Here is a 23,953-nt window from a genome sequence, read left to right on the forward strand (position 1 = left end):
CATAGATATAATAAGAGGTTAAGGTACCCATTCAAACTTCATCTGATTAAACAATACAAACAATCCAATGTAAATAACAATTGTAATAAATATGAATAAGGGTCGAAAAGCTGTTCGAACTATCCCCGGGGTTTTGGTATATTGAATAGATAGGGACACAGTTCGACGAATGGGAGTATTTCAGGAATGTGGGTGCGAGTGTCATACTGTATGTTAAAAAACCTGACACGTTTCATTTCTTAGTGGAGAAAAGGTATTCTGATTATGTCTAGCATGACAAACGCGGCCTTGTGGAACGACTTTGCCATCCAGCTGTTCCGTTAATCTCGTTTTTCGTCGTATATGGGTGTCATAATTTTAAATATAATATAAAAATCTTTCAATAATTTTTATTTTCATAAATTATTCTACTGTAAATATAAGGATTGAATATTATATTTTTCTAATTTTCATAGCGCCTATGAATAGCAGAAACTATCTAGATAGCTTCTGCTATTCATAGTCGCTCTGAAAATTAGTAAAATACATTCAATCCCTATATATAACATAGGATGTGTTTATTAATGATCAGCAAAATTTAAGCATAACATGGAAATGAAATTTTCAAAATTTTCTTGCCAATAACAAGTTAGTAAAATTATGTCTGGATTATTATTATTACTTCCGTATTGTGACAGTCCCCTAGCTGTGGTGGAATATATATTTTGAACAAGTAAAATTTGTATGTATACCAATAGGTGCAATACATGTAGCATGCAAATATTTATACTAAGAAATCAAGAAATCTAAGAAACGCTCAAAGACATTTTATTGCATTTTATATCATTTTAGCAATATATGTTTAATACTTGAAGGCGCTCAGTGGCCAGGAGGACACGCGCAGACTGGCTCTTTGATAGTGACTGTAGCATTTACATGATCAAGCGAAAACGATGCACAGTCCTTGTACGTTTCCTTCATTGGCATAAGGGTTACGTGACCATGCATTCCGGTAAAGTGGATATACGATTGTTCCTCCATTGTGTAGACAAAGTAATCGCACTTTCTATTGTGCTTCGATTTGTATATACAGCGACCAGTTAGTTTCACAGTAGCGATGCAATCATCTATGGATTCCGATACAGCACACGTGGTCTCAGCTGGAAGGTAAAACATTTCACAAAAATAGTTACATCAGGGACGCAGGCTTATATAAGCTTTGTCTAAGAAATAATAGTTTGAGGGAAAGCTCATTTTTAATGATATAATCGATATTACAATTCACTATACACATCCAAGTGACATAATCCAAGAAACACTACCGTGCGGAAATAGTTAAATAAATACCCATCTTAGTTTTATAGCGAAGATAAATAAAACTCTTACGTGTGCATGTGTTGAAGCCATCTCCAGTGAAACCAGGTAAGCAGACACAGTTGTAAACCCCATCAGTTTTTGAACACGTGGCCCATTGGCTGCAGCCCTCGTCGGAGTGGATAACCTCAAATTGGGCACTATTCCCTCTTTTCATACATTTCTCCACTCTAGTACAGTCGCTGGTGCGTCGGATGGTGTTTAACTAAAATATTTTGAATTTAAGTTCATGAACATTTTAAGACGATAACAACTTGAATGCTTTCACACTATCTTTTGGAAATGCAGTTAAATCTTGTAAAATAACCTATCAAACAATGTTTACTAAGTTTCCACTGTGAGAAAATCGCTGAATTTATAGTACCGGTCATTTTATTTCGGTGTGCGCAATCATTGTAACCAGTACGTACCGACATTCCGAAAATTTAAAAAAAATGCATACAGATTTGTTTAAAATCTTAAAATATGGAAAAATAATAAAATAGTCAGACATACACCTGATTCAATATCACAAAACACATTAACTAATGTTAACTTATGTTTCGTGGATTGTTTTTTCAAAATAGTCAAATATGATTTATCACACAATGAAATGGTGTTAGGTTAATGAATTACAAACTTTAAGCTTGCAAAATGGTGAATTTGATCGAGAACCCCATGTTTTTATATGATATTTGAAAAATATATTACATCGGTTATATCATATGCAAATATTGTAAAATCGACATGGGTTTTCGTTTTTTTGTTTTGCTTAATGTTTTGTAAGGGGCGAAGATACGCTAAAACAGGATTATTCCTTATAGAAACGATTCTTGAAAATAAAGAAAATTAGTTAGTGTTGGTAAAAATACAATGGTTTCGTATTTTACTCGTATTTTAAAAACCAACAAGACTGAGACTACATTCATTAATATATCACTGAAAAAATGATTTTATCAATTTTCCATTTTCGGTTAGCAATTTGCAAGATGGTATATTTCAAGCTGAAATGTCGCATAGGCCATACGAAATTCATATTTTGAATGCTGTACAGCTCGACATTCGACATTCAAAATTGATTCATTTTCCTACAGGATGTGTTCTGATTTTCCTGCAGTCCAATAAACGACATTCAATATTTTAAAAAATGTCACTGGCAAACAAGCCGATTTTTCAATGCAATACAGCTCAACATACGACATTCCCATTTTAAATGTTTTGCAGCTGAACAGTGAACATTATAATGTCAATGGATAATGTACAATGTTGTATATAATGTACCTCTTTAATAGATAATGTACAATGCTGTATATAATGTACCTCTTTAATAGATAATGTACAATGTTGTATATAATGTACCTCTTTAATGGATAGTGTACAATGTTGTATATAATGTAACTCTTTAATGGATAATGTACAATGTTGTATATAATGTACCTCTTTAATAGATAATGTACAATGTTGTATATAATGTAACTCTTTAATGGATAATGTACAATGTTGTATATAATGTACCTCTTTAATAGATAATGTACAATGTTGTATATAATGTAACTCTTTAATGGATAATGTACAATGTTGTATATAATGTAACTCTTTAATGGATAATGTACAATGTTGTCTATAATGTAACTCTTTAATGGATAGTGTACAATGTTGTATATAATGTAACTCTTTAATGGATAGTGTACAATGTTGTATATAATGTACCTCTTTAATGGATAGTGTACAATGTTGTATATAATGAACCTCTTTAATGGATAGTGTACAATGTTGTATATAATGTACCTCTTTAATAGATAATGTACAATGTTGTATATAATGAACCTCTTTAATGGATAGTGTACAATGTTGTATATAATGAACCTCTTTAATGGATAGTGTACAATGTTGTATATAATGTACCTCTTTAATAGATAATGTACAATGTTGTATATAATGTAACTCTTTAATGGATAGTGTACAATGTTGTATATAATGAACCTCTTTAATGGATAATGTACAATGTTGTATATAATGTACCTCTTTAATAGATAATGTACAATGTTGTATATAATGAACCTCTTTAATGGATAATGTACAATGTTGTATATAATGTAACTCTTTAATGGATAGTGTACAATGTTGTATATAATGAACCTCTTTAATGGATAATGTACAATGTTGTATATAATGTACCTCTTTAATAGATAATGTACAATGTTGTATATAATGTAACTCTTTAATGGATAGTGTACAATGTTGTATATAATGTACCTCTTTAATGGATAATGTACAATGTTGTATATAATGTACCTCTTTAATGGATAGTGTACAATGTTGTATATAATGTACCTCTTTAATGGATAATGTACAATGTTGTATATAATGTAACTCTTTAATGGATAGTGTACAATGTTGTATATAATGAACCTCTTTAATGGATAATGTACAATGTTGTATATAATGTACCTCTTTAATGGATAATGTACAATGTTGTATATAATGTAACTCTTTAATGGATAGTGTACAATGTTGTATATAATGAACCTCTTTAATGGATAATGTACAATGTTGTATATAATGTAACTCTTTAATGGATAATGTACAATGTTGTATATAATGTAACTCTTTAATGGATAGTGTACAATGTTGTATATAATGAACCTCTTTAATGGATAATGTACAATGTTGTATATAATGTAACTCTTTAATGGATAGTGTACAATGTTGTATATAATGAACCTCTTTAATGGATAGTGTACAATGTTGTATATAATGAACCTCTTTAATGGATAGTGTACAATGTTGTATATAATGAACCTCTTTAATGGATAGTGTACACTGTTGTATATAATGTACCTCTTAAATAGTATAAACTACTTCTCTCAATGTTATATACATTAGGGATTACAAAGTAGGAGTGTCAGTTTGGGTCCTCTGGTGGTCATGACCGATACGCATTATTTTTTGTTTACAGATACCCGGGGGTAAGGATTTTTTTTAATTTTTGAACTTTAAAACACCAATAATTGTATTGCTATGTTCAGAAGTAACATAAACGGAATCAAATAGTAGTATTTTTCCGTAATGAATCGCATTTGAGAGAATGTAATTAAATATAATACAATGCATATTTAAAAACATTTGCAAAATCATTATTGCATTTCAAAATTTTATTGCAAAGTATTTTAGCAAGTATATGACCCTCTGAACACAAGCAAAACAATTATTGGTGTAAAAGTTTAAAAAAGGAAAAATCTTCTTCACCTCTCCCCCCTGCTCTCCCTACTCAATCCTTTCTAATCCACAATATTCTTTGCCTAAATTTATAATATGCAAATATATTGCTCATTGCAATTTGATATAATGTATATAACATTTAGTCTAGTATATTATGGCACCAGATGAACTTTATTCTTGAATATTTGACATTTAACAAAATAGGTCACTGTAACCTATTGTTTGACACCAAGTAATATTTTCCAAAATGTTTTATTTTTAACATACAAATGAATTATAACTCATATGAAATTATTCAAAAATATAATTTGGTTCCAACAAAACTTGACAAAACAAAAAATTGCCCCTCCTGTTTAACCCCTCCCCCATAACTCACAAGGGACTTTGACCTGATCTTAATCATATGTCATATCATGATGTCCTAACCCCCGGGTATCTGTAAACAAAAAATAATGCTTATCGGTCATGGCCACCAGAAGACCCTAATTGACACTCTTCCTTTGTATAAATGCTAGGGCTAATCTACGAGTGCATGAGTTTCAGTGCCAAAGGTGCCAATTTGGTGGTATTTACTTAATACATCTCATATGTCACATACTAAGGTGATTCAAAATGGTATTAATCTACACGACATTTCAAGCATGGGCTCTAGGAAAATGATCATACCCTAAAATTTCGATAACAAGCCACGGCTTATACATTTTTTAGTATTTTGAATACTGAATGTCGATTGTCGAGTTGCATGACATTGAAAAATGCAAATGTCACATAGCAAGCTTCACGACATTAAAAATGAGATTGTCGTATGTCGAGCGATCTCCATGACCTGGGTATTGAATGTCGAATGTTGAGCTGTAAAGCATTCAAAATGCGAATGTCTCATATCTCATGTCGACACAACATCAACGTTCGGTCTTTTGGCTACTGAAAACACACCATATTGACGTTTTGGAATGTCGGATATCGAATGTCGAATGTTGAGCCAACTTCTCATCTTTCTCAATAACAGTGGTGTCGTCTATTATCTCTTCTCATAATCTGATGATCGGTATATCCAGTATAATAATAGTATAAGTTATCTGATTAACTATCATGACTGCCTGCTCCTATGGTCTTGTGACCAACTTTTAACCACTCACATATGCTGTTATAGGTAGCCACGTCTTTGTTGACGACTTAGCAGCTTTAGACTCTTACACTGTTTTATGATCAAAGAGCCAGAATATTGAGATTTGTTATGACAACTCCAGTTATTAAAATTGTTAAACAAAAAGTGGTGAATTATCCTATTTGTAACATTTTGTATACATATGGATAAGATACAGGTAGATATAAGGATTAAAGTATCTTTCTGGTGTTTCTATGGAAGGATAAAGTGTAGGGTATCGATATTTGTCGCGGTCCATGAAACAATATCTTCACACAAGTCTTCACATATATACAATGTAAAACACAGCACAATTAAAACAACAAAATTGTATGTTACCCGACTCAATTATACCCTTCGATAGTACAACTATAAAGATACTTTTATCCTTAAATGAAAATAATTAATGTAAAAAAGCATAGTAAGGAGGAAATATGCTCTGACGACCTACCTTGAAATAACGACCGTTTTCCTGACATCCGCAGTTCCTCTTACGAACACACGTGTCTCCACTTTCAATAAACCCGCGTTTGCACACACAACCGTCTACTTTAGGCCTTGTGCATTTGGGTGCTGCATTTCTGTCGACACAAGAATTAGCACAGCCTTTTGTTACCGCTCGGTATGCAGACCGTTTTTGACACTTTATACTTTTTCCTGAAATAAAAACATTTCCATGTATTTTCAATAGAATATCATTATCATTAACAGAACCACGCCAGTCAAACTATCTTTTACTCGGGACATCAAGTATTGCTATAATTCCTCCGGTCATCCTTTGATGTTTTATTTATGAACGTGGTTTCAAAAGTTTGGTAAGAGGTAGTTCGCAATTTTCGAATATCCCGAAAATCATCCTACGTTTGAGTATTGACAACTAACGTAACAATAATAACAACAACTTTCTGTAGAACATTTCACTGTAGTTTAAAGCAGAGTGACACACATCACCAAAGGGTACATGGTTAAAGAACTTCGGTTTTTGTGTTATAGCATTCAGCATTACAGTTATTTGCCGTAGAGGTACTATGTTAAGTTTCATATCAAATAGTTAAGCTGAATATCTTACTGCACAATCCCATTCTCCATCTGGCCAATGTGTTCATCCTGCTGCACCATGCTGCGTATCCCTCCAACACATTACACAAGACCTGATCTCGCACTTTCCTATCTCTGATGCTATGACAGTAATCTTGAACACAAACGTTGTACATATCTTGTGCGAGGAGTCGGTCTGCCTCGATGCACTTGAGGAATCTGGATGCTTTCACATCAGGATGAAGTTGGCCACATTTTCCACGTCGTGTGGCTATTTTATTTTGGCCGACATTGCATAGTTTAGGTGAATCAGCGTGACATCTGTAGGAGAATAATGGAAATAATACTTTGTGTTTCGGTTCGGTTGTTTAAACTTGCTAGCAACTCAAGAAAAAAAAACACCTTTGGAAACATAGTGAAAAAAAATGTTTTAAAGATAAATAAAATACTATGATACTAAATGTTATGCATTTAAATAACATTTCATAGTTTTATTAATACACTTACACTTGCGGCACCCCGTCCACAACCATTGGTATCAAGTTACTGCGTCCGATCTTGTTGTCTCTGTCAACTGATTCGGAAACATCCTCACCATTCAGAGTGCGGTAATCATTCTTCTCCTTATCACAGTTACCGCACATCCCACTGAGGTTTGGGCTGTATCCCTCGGGTACCTCTACCAAAACAGTGGCCTTGCCGCTCCACTGAATAGTGACGTGACAGTCCGTCTCCACTACCGTGTATATACCACTATGGGAAATCCTCAAAGCCCCGGTTTTACTACTGTACGGAAGGTCTGTATGCAAATTGTCAACCTAATAAAGAAGTTAAATAATGAAATGCTGACCATTTTACGATTATTTTCATAATTAATTCGCTTTATCAATATGATAGATACATTGCTGACTAATAATAAGCACAGTAATTTATCATACCTTCTGAATATTATACCTTTTAAATATTATACCTTCTGAATATTATATCTTCTGAATGTTATACCTTCGCATTAGAAATAATCATTAAGTGACTGACTGTCAAGGATTTACCTGATACATAGAAAATAGAAAGACATTTACACACATGCGGTCTCATAATATATGGTTTGCAATGGTCTTAGACATCCCACAAGCACGCTTTCAGATACACGTAATTGCTTTACTCACCGAGACATCATTTCCTTTCAGGAGCACGGTTTGGCCGTATATTTCGATTAAAACGGATTTGATGGTAACTGGTTCTCCGTCATGTCCGGCTTCATTGTTGACAATGATTCTGTAGTCACAATATGGGTCCCTACTATCAGTATGATCGGACAGCAGGTAGCTACAGTTTGCTGAGTATCGTATCATAGAACCGTCAAATGTTCGGTAGTGCACATGGCCAGATGCGGAACAGGTACAGGGCTCTAGAATAGCAAGCGTCAATAGTTAATATCTATCAACAAATATCATATAAATTGAACACTAATTTCATACCCTATATGTAATGAACAAGCACGTACATTTGCCATGGATATCACCGAATACTAGTGAAATATTCGCAAAAAGCGTCAAACATTAATATCAACTACAATCCAAACGACGACAAATATCAATAGGTTTTGGTCATTTCTATAATTAACCCTCAAATTCGATTGTTTTTCATTCCTATTATTCAGCGATTAAATTATTGAATTTCACGTCACGAGGACATCCTTGATACAAGAGGTATGATGATTGTGTATTATTGAATTTCACGTCACGAGGACATCCTTGATACAAGAGGTATGATGATTGTGAATTATTGAATTTCACGTCACGAGTACATCCTTGATACAAGAGGTATGATGATTGTGTATTATTGAATTTCACGTCACGTGTACATCCTTGATACAAGAGGTATGATGATTGTGTATATTGAATTTCACGTCACGAGTACATCCTTGATACAAGAGGTATGATGATTGTGTATTATTGAATTTCACGTCACGTGTACATCCTTGATACAAGAGGTATGATGATTGTGTATTATAGAATTTCACGTCACGAGTACATCCTTGATACAAGAGGTATGATGATTGTGTATTATTGAATTTCACGTCACGTGTACATCCTTGATACAAGAGGTATGATGATTGTGTATATTGAATTTCACGTCACGAGTACATCCTTGATACAAGAGGTATGATGATTGTGTATTATTGAATTTCACGTCACGTGTACATCCTTGATACAAGAGGTATGATGATTGTGTATATTGAATTTCACGTCACGAGTACATCCTTGATACAAGAGGTATGATGGTTGTGTATTATTGAATTTCACGTCACGAGGACATCCTTGATACAAGAGGTATGATGATTGTGTATTATTCAATTTCACGTCACGAGGACATCCTTGATACAAGAGGTATGATGATTGTGTATTATTGAATTTCCCGTCACGAGTACATCCTTGATACAAGAGGTATGATGATTGTGTATTATCGCAGTTGCCATAACATCTAAGCTATAATATAGTGGATATTTTGTCAACTTGTCCAATATTTACTTAGGTTCTAATCCAAAAACCATAGTGCTCATCCTTGAACAAACTTTATACATCTCCTAAAGACGTGTTTAAAATAACTACATATTATCATTAATAATAAGCTTGTTCAAGATCGTTTCTTAGACGAAAATTAAAAAAAAAAAACAAAAAAAAAAAACCCTGATATTTTGTTCGAAGTCGCTGCATTTAACGTATATTTTGAATGGAAAGCTGCAAATTAAAAACATTTTCTATTACAAATGAATCTGTGATGTACATAATATTTCAAACAGAACAACTTAATATCTGTTTTTTTTAAAAATTTTTTTATAGATTGAGTGCCAAAAAGAGCCCTAGCCGGGATGTACTTAATATTTTAAACACAAAAACTTAATTTAATAATATTTGTTTGCAGTTTAAAATGATAAATTTGTTAACTGAAAGGTAGCAAAGATATACACAGTCCTTACATAATAAAACTAGAGACGATGTGTGCTGAGGATATTACACATAGGTTATATCCGTAACCTAAGATATTGTTTAGTTAGTGTACAGCGCACAATGCTTTACTTACTGTGACACTTGGTACCGTCGCCGATATAGCCTTTATTACATACACATTTCCTGCGTTTACACACGGCATTTTCGTCACACCTCTTCTTGGACGGTCCGCATAGTCCTAAAGTTATACATCACTTTTACAACAATTGATAGCAAGGGACCAAATGACATGGGATTGTCATCAAGCCGATGACACACACACGCAGCGACAAACAATGCAGGGGAGCTGTAACGGGGGACTACTGTCTATATATTTTCTGCCATTGATAATATTTACAATGTATTAAGTGAAATCGTATAACACTGTGTGTGTGACTTACAAATTATTGTGCAAGGAAGTAAATGTTCTCCTGATATTTGTCTTAAAGAGCAAGATATTCATGTTACTATTAAAGAAGAATGTACATGCCGTTAAATACCGCAGTGATGGTAATTAACTCCCCTAACACTATCCGTCTAAAAGGAATATCAAGTGTATAATAAAACCAAATTAAGATTCAATTAAACGGTGACATGCATGTATAAGCACGTAATGTGAGACTACCGTGAAAGAGACGATTATATAAGATATTCTGGCAAAGGAATACTAGTACTAACTTCTGCACTTCACAGTTGCATCTCCATAAAAGTTTCTGTAGCATTTACATTTGTTTCGGGTACACCCAGAAAATTTCACACATTCATGTCCTCCACAGGTATCTAAAACATAAGCATACGCCAATGTATGGTTTTAAAGATGCTGCACCGCCGACAGAGCAGTAAACGGTATCCATCATTTGAACAATAATTGATCTTAAATCGTGTATATATTGAGGATACTCCTTAATGAGTACCAGTTATATTTCATCGAGTGAGGTGGAAACTGATATTTTTCAAGAAACAAGGAATATTGTATTTATTACATTTGTTTTCTCGCTTCCATTTACAAAAGACCTTCACTACTAGTTACACCAAAGGTTATTCCACCATTGTATTTCACAGTTATTTTCCCTTGCGATATTCCGTCGTATTTTTGCGACGTCAGTTTTTGTGCTAAAACTATTGAGATAACAATCATAGTTATATTTTCACTGTCAATGATATTCCAATTGGTAAAAAAGCGAATTGCTATTTTCACCGAAGTGAAGTATATTGCATTTATGTTCAGCGTAAAACCTTATATTTCACTGCTGCTAAAAATGTAATGAATGTGTCTAAATACATGTAATTGAAAAATACATATAGGATAATTTATTTTGCTCTTGGTACATGCGTTATCAGTATCTCATTCGATATAGTGCTTAGTAACGTGGATGTAAAGAAACGTTTTCAACTGAAGAAAAACACTAATTCGTCAGCTCCTACTTTTGATAGAGAAAAAATACCATTCGTCAGCAGTGTAGCATCTTTAACAATCGCAGAAATAATCAATCAAGGTACATGTATACACATTCGCTCAAATTAACTTTACCCTTTTAAAAGTATACAACTTTGGCTGAACTTTGGCTAAACTTCGTATTAAAGGAAGCTAGAAGTAGCTTGTAGGGATACCTCTTGATTGTCTTGACTCGTTCTGACTGCGGTTGTCCCTTAGTGAAAACTTTTACTTACTTCAGTGGTGATGTATACATACATATAGAACTTTGCTTACTTTAAAACGTTCTCTTAAAATAACTAGGCACAATGTCTCACATGTACTAATGATCATGACTTGCAAGCACATACATTAACTTTGTCCTTTCACAATATTCTAACTATGTACATATCCACGACGAGCGAATATTGAACCGTAAGCTGTCTCTTGTTCCATATTTTGCACAAAATTGAAACCTATTTAAAAGCATACCTGTACAATTCACGTGTCCTACACCGTAGTAACCCTGATGACATACGCAACGGCGATTGTTGACACATCTAGCGTTGTCCACACATAATCTACGTCCACACACAACTGAAAAAGGAAAACACAATGTTTACCAATCAAGATTAAAAATGCTCTAGCTATACGTAACTTGTGTGTTCATCCTATTATTTGTTTTACACGAGCATACATTTGCACTTATTCTAATTTTAGTTAGCAATACAATATACATTGCAGGCCATACCATCTGTAGATGTACATACGTTTACACTTGTTGCCAATCATCTTGTAGCCGTCTTTGCACTCGCAGCTATATCTTCCTGCAGGGCTGTTTACACATTTTGAAAATTCAGGACAGTCATATGTATCAGTAGTGCATTCGTCGATATCTATATGAAAATAATTAAGATAAGGGAAATATGTCATTTAGCATATAGCGATTCCACATCTACAAATAAGAATGAGGTATGATTTAAGTGATTAAAGAAATAAAAGTCAAACTTCTTTGTTTCAGCTTTTTGTTTATTTTTTTTCTCATTTTAGTTTGTTTACCCAACCTAATGATAGTGTAGAAACTAGAAACCATTGCAGTTAACAATTAGGTCCTTGTTCGATTTCTATATATCTTATATGTCAAATTTATATCAGCTGGCAAATGCATACTAGGTTTAGACTTTAAAACCAATTATCAAATACTCATTGAAAGCAAAGGAAGCTAGGACAACCATAACAAAACGTCAACTTCTAAAGCAATTGAGAAATAAAATAGAAAGACAGTAACTAATTTCGAATTGATAAGAAAATCAAAATACAAATTGATATTTTGAGTTTGCCTGTTATTGAACAAAAATAGGCTTTGTTTCCTTTCTGTAACATGTAACACGGAAAACCGTTTACGGTTACGCACCTTCACAAGTTCTACCGTTGCCAGAATACCCATCTTTACAAGCACAAGAAAATCCGCCCTCTGTGTTTGTACATTCTGCATTTTCTGAACAGTCATTTTGTTCATTCAAACATTCATTAACATCTGAAATAAGCAGTTTGTCGCAATATGTGATATATTTAAAAAGAACAGTCAATAATAACATTTAGATGATGTGGATAGAATATTTACTATCATTTTGTGATCTGTTATTGCTTAGATATTATCCAGTTATTATTTTATCTGTTCAAATATTGGAAAAAGGGCAATCATCAATTGTTGATACTGTGATTACTGGAAACCGTTTTTAGATTATGTACCTCATAAAGAAAATATCAATGTCATTATTATATCAGAGTTATATAAAATATGAAACTTAATCTGTTTATATTGAATCATAAAGATTAATTAAAACAGATTATTGATGTATTTAACACAAACATCATAGTATGCTGTTCAAATTATTAAATGATTTGTAAGTTGATTTATTAGTATACACTGAGCAATTTTTGTTATACCTGAATAATATGAAAAAAAATCTATTTTAGTGATTCATTTAATACTCAGTAGAACTTTTTTTGGCATTTCAAAGATCTACCGTCGTTTCGAATAAGAACATGAAACCAAAAAGTAAAGTTCTTGAATTTCGTTGGTGAACGGTTCTTGATGTATCGTTTAAAACTTGTTTTCAGGGATTTACCTTACCGTATTATCTATTTAGCTTTTATAAGCGAACTTTACACTATAAGCTGTAATATGTTCAATTATGATTTTGATAAAATTCGTGTTCAATTGCCCGATTACGTTTAATTCCACGAGTTAAGCAAAATCAAAATCGCAGGTATACATGGAGATATAACTTATATATAAAGCATAGTCTTTTAAGCATTATATTAGAACATACCTTCACAAATACCATTCTTCATTTCGAAACCTTCTTTACATGTACAGGTATATCCCGGAATTGTATTGACACAGTCAGAATTTGGTGTACACGAGGTGGCAGATAGGGAACACTCATTGATATCTAAACATATATAGTCATGGCATTGTTTATAAACTAGAAACCATTACAGCTAACAACCAGGTCCATGTTCCATTTCTATATTTCTTATATACTCAGCTGGCAAATGCATACCTATTTTAGACTTTAAAATCAAGCATCAAATGTCAACCCCTAGCAATATCCAAATCAAACACATTGCTCGCGTAGGAATTAAAGTATGTACTTGAATTTGGACACTAGATATCTACTTAACTATTTCAATCTCCATTATTCAAGAAAGAACACTCTTTTCGAACTTGAGAGAAGACACGAGATGAAAATTGACATTTGAATTTGCCTATCGTGAATTAAAGTACATACAAATTGAAATCGCAGAAGACAATGCTTTACTATACGGAATTACAAATGTTAGTTTTTCTTTCTGCATTATGAATTACATATTCAAATTTACAGAAACCGTTTGTGGTTACTCACCTTCACAATTTTTACCGTTGCCAGAAAACCCATCTTTACATGCACAAGAAAATCCGCCCTCTGTGTTTGTACATTCTGCATTTTCTGAACAGTCATTTTGTTCATTCAAACATTCATTAACATCTGAAATGAGCAGTTTGTCGCAATATGTGATATATTTGAAAAGAACAGTCAATAAAACATTTAGATGATGTGGATAGAATATTTACTATCATTTTGTGATCTGTTATTGCTTAGATATTATCCAGTTATTATTTTATCTGTTCAAATATTGGAAAAAGGGCACTCATCAATTGTTGATACTGTGATTACTGGAAACCGTTCATAGATTATGTACCTCATAAAAAATATCAATGTCATCAATTTATCGGAGTTATATAAAATATGAAACTTAATCTGTTTATATTGAATCATAAAGATTAATTAAAACAGACTATTGATGTATTTAACACAAACATCATAGTATGCTGTTCAAATTATTAAATGATTTGTAAGTTGATTTATTAGTATACACTGAACAATTTTTGTTATACCTGAATAATATGAAAAAAAATCTATTTTAGTGATTCATTTAATACTCAGTAGAACTTTTTTTTGGCATTTTAAAGATCTACCGTCGTTTCGAATAAGAACATGAAACCAAAAAGTAAAGTTCTTGAATTTCGTTGGTGAACGGTTCTTGATGTATCGTTTAAAACTTGTTTTCAGGGATTTACCTTACCGTATTATATATTTAGCTTTTATAAGCGAACTTTATACTATAAGCTGTAATATGTTCAATTGTGATTTTGATAAAATTCGTGTTCAATTGCCCGATTACGTTTAATTCCACGAGTTAAGCAAAATCAAAATCGCAAGGTATACATGGAGATATAACTTATATATAAAGCATAGTCTTTTAAGCATTATATTAGAACATACCTTCACAAATACCATTCTTCATTTCGAAACCTTCTTTACATGTACAGGTATATCCCGGAATTGTATTGACACAGTCAGAATTTGGTGTACACGAGGTGGCAGATAGGGAACACTCATTGATATCTAAACATATATAGTCATGGCATTGTTTATAAACTAGAAACCATTACAGCTAACAACCAGGTCCATGTTCCATTTCTATATTTCTTATATACTCAGCTGGCAAATGCACACCTATTTTAGACTTTAAAATCAAGCATCAAATGTCAACCCCTAGCAATATCCAAATCAAACACATTGCTCGCGTAGGAATTAAAGTATGTACTTGAATTTGGACACTAGATATCTACTTAACTATTTCAATCTCCATTATTCAAGAAAGAACACTCTTTTCGAACTTTAGAGAAGACACGAGATGAAAACTGACATTTGAATTTGCCTATCGTGAATTAAAGTACATACAGATTGAAATCGCAGAAGACAATGCTTTACTATACGGAATTACAAATGTTAGTTTTTCTTTCTGCATTATGAATTACATATTCAAATTTACAGAAACCATTTGTGGTTACTCACCTTCACAATTTTTACCGTTGCCAGAAAACCCATCTTTACATGCACAAGAAAATCCGCCCTCTGTGTTTGTACATTCTGCATTTTCTGAACAGTCATTTTGTTCATTCAAACATTCATTAACATCTGAAATGAGCAGTTTGTCGCAATATGTGATATATTTGAAAAGAACAGTCAATAAAACATTTAGATGATGTGGATAGAATATTTACTATCATTTTGTGATCTGTTATTGCTTAGATATTATCCAGTTATTATTTTATCTGTTCAAATATTGGAAAAAGGGCAATCATCAATTGTTGATACTGTGATTACTGGAAACCGTTCATAGATTATGTACCTCATAAAGAAAATATCAATGTCATCATTATATTGGAGTTATATAAAATATGAAACTTAATCTGTTTATATTGAATCATAAAGATTAATTAAAACAGACTATTGATGTATTTAACACAAACATCATAGTATGCTGTTCAAATTATTAAATGATTTGTAAGTTGATTTATTAGTATACACTGAACAATTTTTGTTATACCTGAATAATATGAAAAAAATCTATTTTAGTGATTCATTAAATACTCAGTAGAACTTTTTTTTGGCATTTTAAAGATCTACCGTCGTTTCGAATAAGAACATGAAACCAAAAAGTAAAGTTCTTGAATTTCGTTGGTGAACGGTTCTTGATGTATCGTTTAAAACTTGTTTTCAGGGATTTACCTTACCGTATTATCTATTTAGCTTTTATAAGCGAAATTTATACTATAAACTGTAATATATTCAATTATGATTTTGATAAAATTCGTGTTCAATTGCCCGATTACAATTAATTCCACGAGTTAAGCAAAATCAAAATCGCAAGGTATACATGGAGATATAACTTATATATAAAGCATAGTCTTTTAAGCATTATATTAGAACATACCTTCACAAATACCATTCTTCATTTCGAAACCTTCTTTACATGTACAGGTATATCCCGGAATTGTATTGACACAGTCAGAATTTGGTGTACACGAGGTGGCAGATAGGGAACACTCATTGATATCTAAACATATATAGTCATGGCATTGTTTATAAACTAGAAACCATTACAGCTAACAACCAGGTCCATGTTCCATTTCTATATTTCTTATATACTCAGCTGGCAAATGCATACCTATTTTAGACTTTAAAATCAAGCATCAAATGTCAACCCCTAGCAATATCCAAATCAAACACATTGCTCGCGTAGGAATTAAAGTATGTACTTGAATTTGGACACTAGATATCTACTTAACTATTTCAATCTCCATTATTCAAGAAAGAACACTCTTTTCGAACTTGAGAGAAGACACGAGATGAAAATTGACATTTGAATTTGCCTATCGTGAATTAAAGTACATACAAATTGAAATCGCAGAAGACAATGCTTTACTATACGGAATTACAAATGTTAGTTTTTCTTTCTGCATTATGAATTACATATTCAAATTTACAGAAACCGTTTGTGGTTACTCACCTTCACAATTTTTACCGTTGCCAGAAAACCCATCTTTACATGCACAAGAAAATCCGCCCTCTGTGTTTGTACATTCTGCATTTTCTGAACAGTCATTTTGTTCATTCAAACATTCATTAACATCTGAAATGAGCAGTTTGTCGCAATATGTGATATATTTGAAAAGAACAGTCAATAAAACATTTAGATGATGTGGATAGAATATTTACTATCATTTTGTGATCTGTTATTGCTTAGATATTATCCAGTTATTATTTTATCTGTTCAAATATTGGAAAAAGGGCAATCATCAATTGTTGATACTGTGATTACTGCAAACCGTTTTTAGATTATGTACCTCATAAAGAAAATATCAATGTCATCATTATATCGGAGTTATATAAAATATGAAACTTAATCTGTTTATATTGAATCATAAAGATTAATCAAAACAGATTATTGATGTATTTAACACAAACATCATAGTATGCTGTTCAAATTATTAAATGATTTGTAAGTTGATTTATTAGTATACACTGAACAATTTTTGTTATACCTGAATAATAATATGAAAAAAATCTATTTTAGTGATTCATTTAATACTCAGTAGAACTTTTTTTTGGCATTTTAAAGATCTACCGTCGTTTCGAATAAGAACATGAAACCAAAAAGTAAAGTTCTTGAATTTCGTTGGTGAACGGTTCTTGATGTATCGTTTAAAACTTGTTTTCAGGGATTTACCTTACCGTATTATCTATTTAGCTTTTATAAGCGAACTTTACACTATAAGTTGTAATATGTTCAATTATGATTTTGATAAAATTCGTGTTCAATTGCCCGATTACGTTTAATTCCACGAGTTAAGCAAAATCAAAATCGCAAGGTATACATGGAGATATAACTTATATATAAAGCATAGTCTTTTAAGCATTATATTAGAACATACCTTCACAAATACCATTCTTCATTTCGAAACCTTCTTTACATGTACAGGTATATCCCGGAATTGTATTGACACAGTCAGAATTTGGTGTACACGAGGTGGCAGATAGGGAACACTCATTGATATCTAAACATATATAGTCATGGCATTGTTTATAAACTAGAAACCATTACAGCTAACAACCAGGTCCATGTTCCATTTCTATATTTCTTATATACTCAGCTGGCAAATGCACACCTATCTTCGACTTTAAAATCAAGTATCAAATGTCAACCCCTAGCAATATCCAAATCAAACACATTGCTCGCGTAGGAATTAAAGTATGTACTTAAATTTGGACACTAGATATCTACTTAACTATTTCAATCTCCATTATTCAAGAAAGAACACTCTTTTCGAACTTGAGAGAAGACACGAGATGAAAATTGACATTTGAATTTGCCTATCGTGAATTAAAGTACATACAGATTGAAATCGCAGAAGACAATGCTTTACTATACGGAATTACAAATGCTAGTTTTTCTTTCTGTATTATCAATTACATATTCAAATTTACAGAAACCGTTTGTGGTTACTCACCTTCACAATTTTTACCGTTGCCAGAAAACCCATCTTTACATGCACAAGAAAATCCGCCCTCTGTGTTTGTACATTCTGCATTTTCTGAACAGTCATTTTGTTCATTCAAACATTCATTAACATCTGAAATGAGCAGTTTGTCGCAATATGTGATATATTTGAAAAGAACAGTCAATAAAACATTTAGATGATGTGGATAGAATATTTACTATCATTTTGTGATCTGTTATTGCTTAGATATTATCCAGTTATTATTTTATCTGTTCAAATATTGGAAAAAGGGCACTCATCAATTGTTGATACTGTGATTAATGGAAACCGTTTTTAGATTATGTACCTCATAAAGAAAATATCAATGTCATCATTATATCGGAGTTATATAAAATATGAAACTTAATCTGTTTATATTGAATCATAAAGATTAATTAAAACAGATTATTGATGTATTTAACACAAACATCATAGTATGCTGTTCAAATTATTAAATGATTTGTAAGTTGATTTATTAGTATACACTGAACAATTTTTGTTATACCTGAATAATATGAAAAAAATCTATTTTAGTGATTCATTAAATACTCAGTAGAACTTTTTTTTGGCATTTCAAAGATCTACCGTCGTTTCGAATAAGAACATGAAACCAAAAAGTAAAGTTCTTGAATTTCGTTGGTGAACGGTTCTTGATGTATCGTTTAAAACTTGTTTTCAGGGATTTACCTTACCGTATTATCTATTTAGCTTTTATAAGCGAACTTTACACTATAAGCTGTAATATGTTCAATTATGATTTTGATAAAATTCGTGTTCAATTGCCCGATTACGTTTAATTCCACGAGTTAAGCAAAATCAAAATCGCAGGTATACATGGAGATATAACTTATATATAAAGCATAGTCTTTTAAGCATTATATTAGAACATACCTTCACAAATACCATTCTTCATTTCGAAACCTTCTTTACATGTACAGGTATATCCCGGAATTGTATTGACACAGTCAGAATTTGGTGTACACGAGGTGGCAGATAGGGAACACTCATTGATATCTAAACATATATAGTCATGGCATTGTTTATAAACTAGAAACCATTACAGCTAACAACCAGGTCCATGTTCCATTTCTATATTTCTTATATACTCAGCTGGCAAATGCACACCTATCTTAGACTTTAAAATCAAGTATCAGATGTCAACCCCTAGCAATATCCAAATCAAACACATTGCGTGAGTAGAAATTAAAGTATGTACTTGAATTTGGACACTAGATATCTACTTAACTATTTCAATCTCCATTATTCAAGAAAGAACACTCTTTTCGAACTTGAGAGAAGACACGAGATGAAAATTGACATTTGAATTTGCCTATCGTGAATTAAAGTACATACAGATTGAAATCGCAGAAGACAATGCTTTACTATACGGAATTACAAATGTTAGTTTTTCTTTCTGTATTATCAATTACATATTCAAATTTACAGAAACCATTTGTGGTTACTCACCTTCACAATTTTTACCGTTGCCAGAAAACCCATCTTTACATGCACAAGAAAATCCGCCCTCTGTGTTTGTACATTCTGCATTTTCTGAACAGTCATTTTGTTCATTCAAACATTCATTAACATCTGAAATGAGCAGTTTGTCGCAATATGTGATATATTTGAAAAGAACAGTCAATAATAACATTTAGATGATGTGGATAGAATATTTACTATCATTTTGTGATCTGTTATTGCTTAGATATTATCCAGTTATTATTTTATCTGTTCAAATATTGGAAAAAGGGCAATCATCAATTGTTGATACTGTGATTACTGCAAACCGTTTTTAGATTATGTACCTTATAAAGAAAATATCAATGTCATCATTATATCGGAGTTATATAAAATATGAAACTTAATCTGTTTATATTGAATCATAAAGATTAATCAAAACAGATTATTGATGTATTTAACACAAACATCATAGTATGCTGTTCAAATTATTAAATGATTTGTAAGTTGATTTATTAGTATACACTGAGCAATTTTTGTTATACCTGAATAATATGAAAAAAATCTATTTTAGTGATTCATTTAATACTCAGTAGAACTTTTTTTTGGCATTTTAAAGATCTATCGTCGTTTCGAATAAGAACATGAAACCAAAAAGTAAAGTTCTTGAATTTCGTTGGTGAACGGTTCTTGATGTATCGTTTAAAACTTGTTTTCAGGGATTTACCTTACCGTATTATCTATTTAGCTTTTATAAGCGAAATTTATACTATAAACTGTAATATATTCAATTATGATTTTGATAAAATTCGTGTTCAATTGCCCGATTACGTTTAATTCCACGAGTTAAGCAAAATCTAAATCGCAGGTATACATGGAGATATAACTTATATATAAAGCATAGTCTTTTAAGCATTATATTAGAACATACCTTCACAAATACCATTCTTCATTTCGAAACCTTCTTTACATGTACAGGTATATCCCGGAATTGTATTGACACAGTCAGAATTTGGTGTACACGAGGTGGCAGATAGGGAACACTCATTGATATCTAAACATATATAGTCATGGCATTGTTTATAAACTAGAAACCATTACAGCTAACAACCAGGTCCATGTTCCATTTCTATATTTCTTATATACTCAGCTGGCAAATGCACACCTATCTTAGACTTTAAAATCAAGTATCAGATGTCAACCCCTAGCAATATCCAAATCAAACACATTGCGTGAGTAGAAATTAAAGTATGTACTTGAATTTGGACACTAGATATCTACTTAACTATTTCAATCTCCATTATTCAAGAAAGAACACTCTTTTCGAACTTGAGAGAAGACACGAGATGAAAATTGACATTTGAATTTGCCTATCGTGAATTAAAGTACATACAGATTGAAATCGCAGAAGACAATGCTTTACTATACGGAATTACAAATGTTAGTTTTTCTTTCTGTATTATCAATTACATATTCAAATTTACAGAAACCATTTGTGGTTACTCACCTTCACAATTTTTACCGTTGCCAGAAAACCCATCTTTACATGCACAAGAAAATCCGCCCTCTGTGTTTGTACATTCTGCATTTTCTGAACAGTCATTTTGTTCATTCAAACATTCATTAACATCTGAAATGAGCAGTTTGTCGCAATATGTGATATATTTGAAAAGAACAGTCAATAATAACATTTAGATGATGTGGATAGAATATTTACTATCATTTTGTGATCTGTTATTGCTTAGATATTATCCAGTTATTATTTTATCTGTTCAAATATTGGAAAAAGGGCAATCATCAATTGTTGATACTGTGATTACTGGAAACCGTTCATAGATTATGTACCTCATAAAGAAAATATCAATGTCATCATTATATTAGAGATATATAAAATATGAATCTTAATTTGTTTATATTGAATCATAAAGATTAATTAAAACAGATTATTGATGTATTTAACACAAACATCATAGTATGCTGTTCAAATTATTAAATGATTTGTAAGTTGATTTATTAGTATACACTGAGCAATTTTTGTTATACCTGAATAATATGAAAAATCTATTTTAGTGATTCATTTAATAAACCAAAAAGTAAAATTCTTGAATTTCGTTGGTGAACGGTTCTAGATGTATCGTTTAAAACTTGGTTGTAGGGATTTAACTTTCCGTATTATCTATTTAGCTTTTATAAGCGAACTTTATACTATAATCTGTAATATGTTACATTATGATTTTGATAAAATATACTCAGCTGGCAAATGCACACCAATCTTAGACATAAAAATCAAGTATCAAATGTCAACCCCTAGCAATATCCAAATCAAACACATTGCTCGCGTAGGAATTAAAGTATGTACTTGAATTTGGACACTAGATATCTACTTAACTATTACAATCTCCATTATTCAAGAAAGAACACTCTTTTCGAACTTGAGGGAAGACACGAGATGAAAATTGACATTTGAATTTGCCTATCGTGAATTAAAGTACACACAGATTGAAATCGCAGAAGACAATGCTTTACTATACAGAATTACAAATGTTAGTTTTTCTTTCTGTATTATGAATTACATATTCAAATTTACATCCGTTCAAATATTGGAAAAAGGGCAATAATGGATTGTTGATACTGTGACTACAGGAAACCGTTTTTAGAATATGTACCTCAGTTATTCAGTGATTTATTTAGTTTACACTGAGCAATTTTTGCTATAACTGAATATATAAAAAAATATATGATTTAATACTCAGTAGAAACCAAAGTTTTCATTTTTGGAAGATCTTTTGGAATAAGAAAAAGAAATAAAAATGTAAAGTTCTTGAATTTCGTTGGTGAACGGTTCTTGATGTATCGTTTAAACCTTGTTTGCAGGGATTTACCTTCCCGTAATATCTATTTAGCTTTTGTCAGGTAGGGAACACTCATTGATGTATTAAAGTATAAAGTTTAGATATTAGAAACCATTACGGTGAACATCCAGGTCCAAGGTCGATTGATAGATATCACATATATTTGCTGGAAAATGTATACACTTTTTAGACTAAAGCAAATATCAAATAATCAAATTGGAAACTACATATCTACTTAAAATGTATAAAACTCAATTTTTTAAAGGGAATACTATTTTCTTATTCGAAAGAAAAAACTAGATGAACAAGAGCTGTTTGAGAACAGCAAAGCTCGCCTCTGGAATTTTAAAATCAAGTTCCTTGTTATTTAGCAGTATTATCAAATATAGCAATGACATTACATAAATTTTCAGCCGATCGGGCCTATATAAATTCCAAAAATTCAGCAGTTTTCCCCTTTCAGTGATTGTCAATACCCAATTATAATTCTAAATGATTGGAAAAATCAATGTCAGTTGAGACGGATAATATTATCACAACACTTTCACCAAAACCTTAACCTGGCTATTTCACCCATAGGGATTCTTGAAATTCTCTAAAGTCAACATTTGGCTCCTTTAAATGATTGTCCACACCCGTCACAACAATTATAATCCAAAATGATTGTAGAAATCAATGTCAGTTGGGACAGATAACAGTTTCTCAACACTTACACCAAAACCTTAACCTGATATTTCCAACATCGATGCCTACGTCGACGCCGGAGTGATTCGGCGAGCTTAAATGACATTTTGAGTTTGCCAATAATGGATTAACGTACAAAGAAATTGAAATCGCAGAAGAAATTATTATACGATACAAAACTTCAAATGTGTTTTTTGTTTTTTCTGTATCATGTATCACATATTCAGATTTACAGAAACCGTTTGTGGGTACTCACCTTCACAAGTTTTACCGTTCCCAGAATATCCAGGATTACATGTACAAGAAAATCCTGCCACTGTGTTTGTACATTCTGCATTTTTTGAACAGTCATGTTTTTCATTCAAACATTCATTTTCA

General features: G+C 31.8%; 1 protein-coding gene across 1 annotated transcript; it reads right to left on the reverse strand.

The window, feature by feature from the left end:
* Window positions 1-803: 803 nt before the first annotated feature.
* On the reverse strand, window positions 804-21,665 carry LOC138319209 (fibrillin-1-like). Its single transcript, XM_069262191.1, has 23 exons — window positions 21,547-21,665; window positions 20,971-21,093; window positions 20,049-20,171; window positions 19,473-19,595; window positions 18,552-18,674; window positions 17,976-18,098; window positions 17,051-17,173; window positions 16,475-16,597; window positions 15,553-15,675; window positions 14,977-15,099; window positions 14,056-14,178; window positions 13,480-13,602; window positions 12,558-12,680; window positions 11,914-12,039; window positions 11,636-11,740; window positions 10,408-10,509; window positions 9,824-9,928; window positions 7,906-8,147; window positions 7,247-7,557; window positions 6,771-7,060; window positions 6,153-6,358; window positions 1,366-1,558; window positions 804-1,139 (listed from the first exon to the last, which is right to left on the reverse strand). The coding sequence occupies exons 2-23, from the start codon at window positions 20,990-20,992 to the stop codon at window positions 859-861; spliced, it is 3,336 nt and encodes a 1,111-aa protein (XP_069118292.1). The 5' UTR covers window positions 20,993-21,093; window positions 21,547-21,665; the 3' UTR covers window positions 804-858.
* Window positions 21,666-23,953: the final 2,288 nt, after the last annotated feature.

Source organism: Argopecten irradians, chromosome 3 (genome assembly GCF_041381155.1).
Source record: "Argopecten irradians isolate NY chromosome 3, Ai_NY, whole genome shotgun sequence".
NCBI lineage: Eukaryota > Metazoa > Mollusca > Bivalvia > Pectinida > Pectinidae > Argopecten > Argopecten irradians.

Bases quoted from the DNA above. Each gene is read 5' to 3' on its own strand.
- LOC138319209 (XM_069262191.1), bottom strand. From the start codon at position 20,992: ATGAAGAATGGTATTTGTGAAG. The intron at 16,598-17,050 runs GTGAGTAACCAC...ATATATGTTTAG, and splicing joins CAACGGTAAAAATTGTGAAG to ATATCAATGAGTGTTCCCTA. The intron at 7,558-7,905 runs GTGAGTAAAGCA...CTTCTTTATTAG, and splicing joins TGAAAGGAAATGATGTCTCG to GTTGACAATTTGCATACAGA.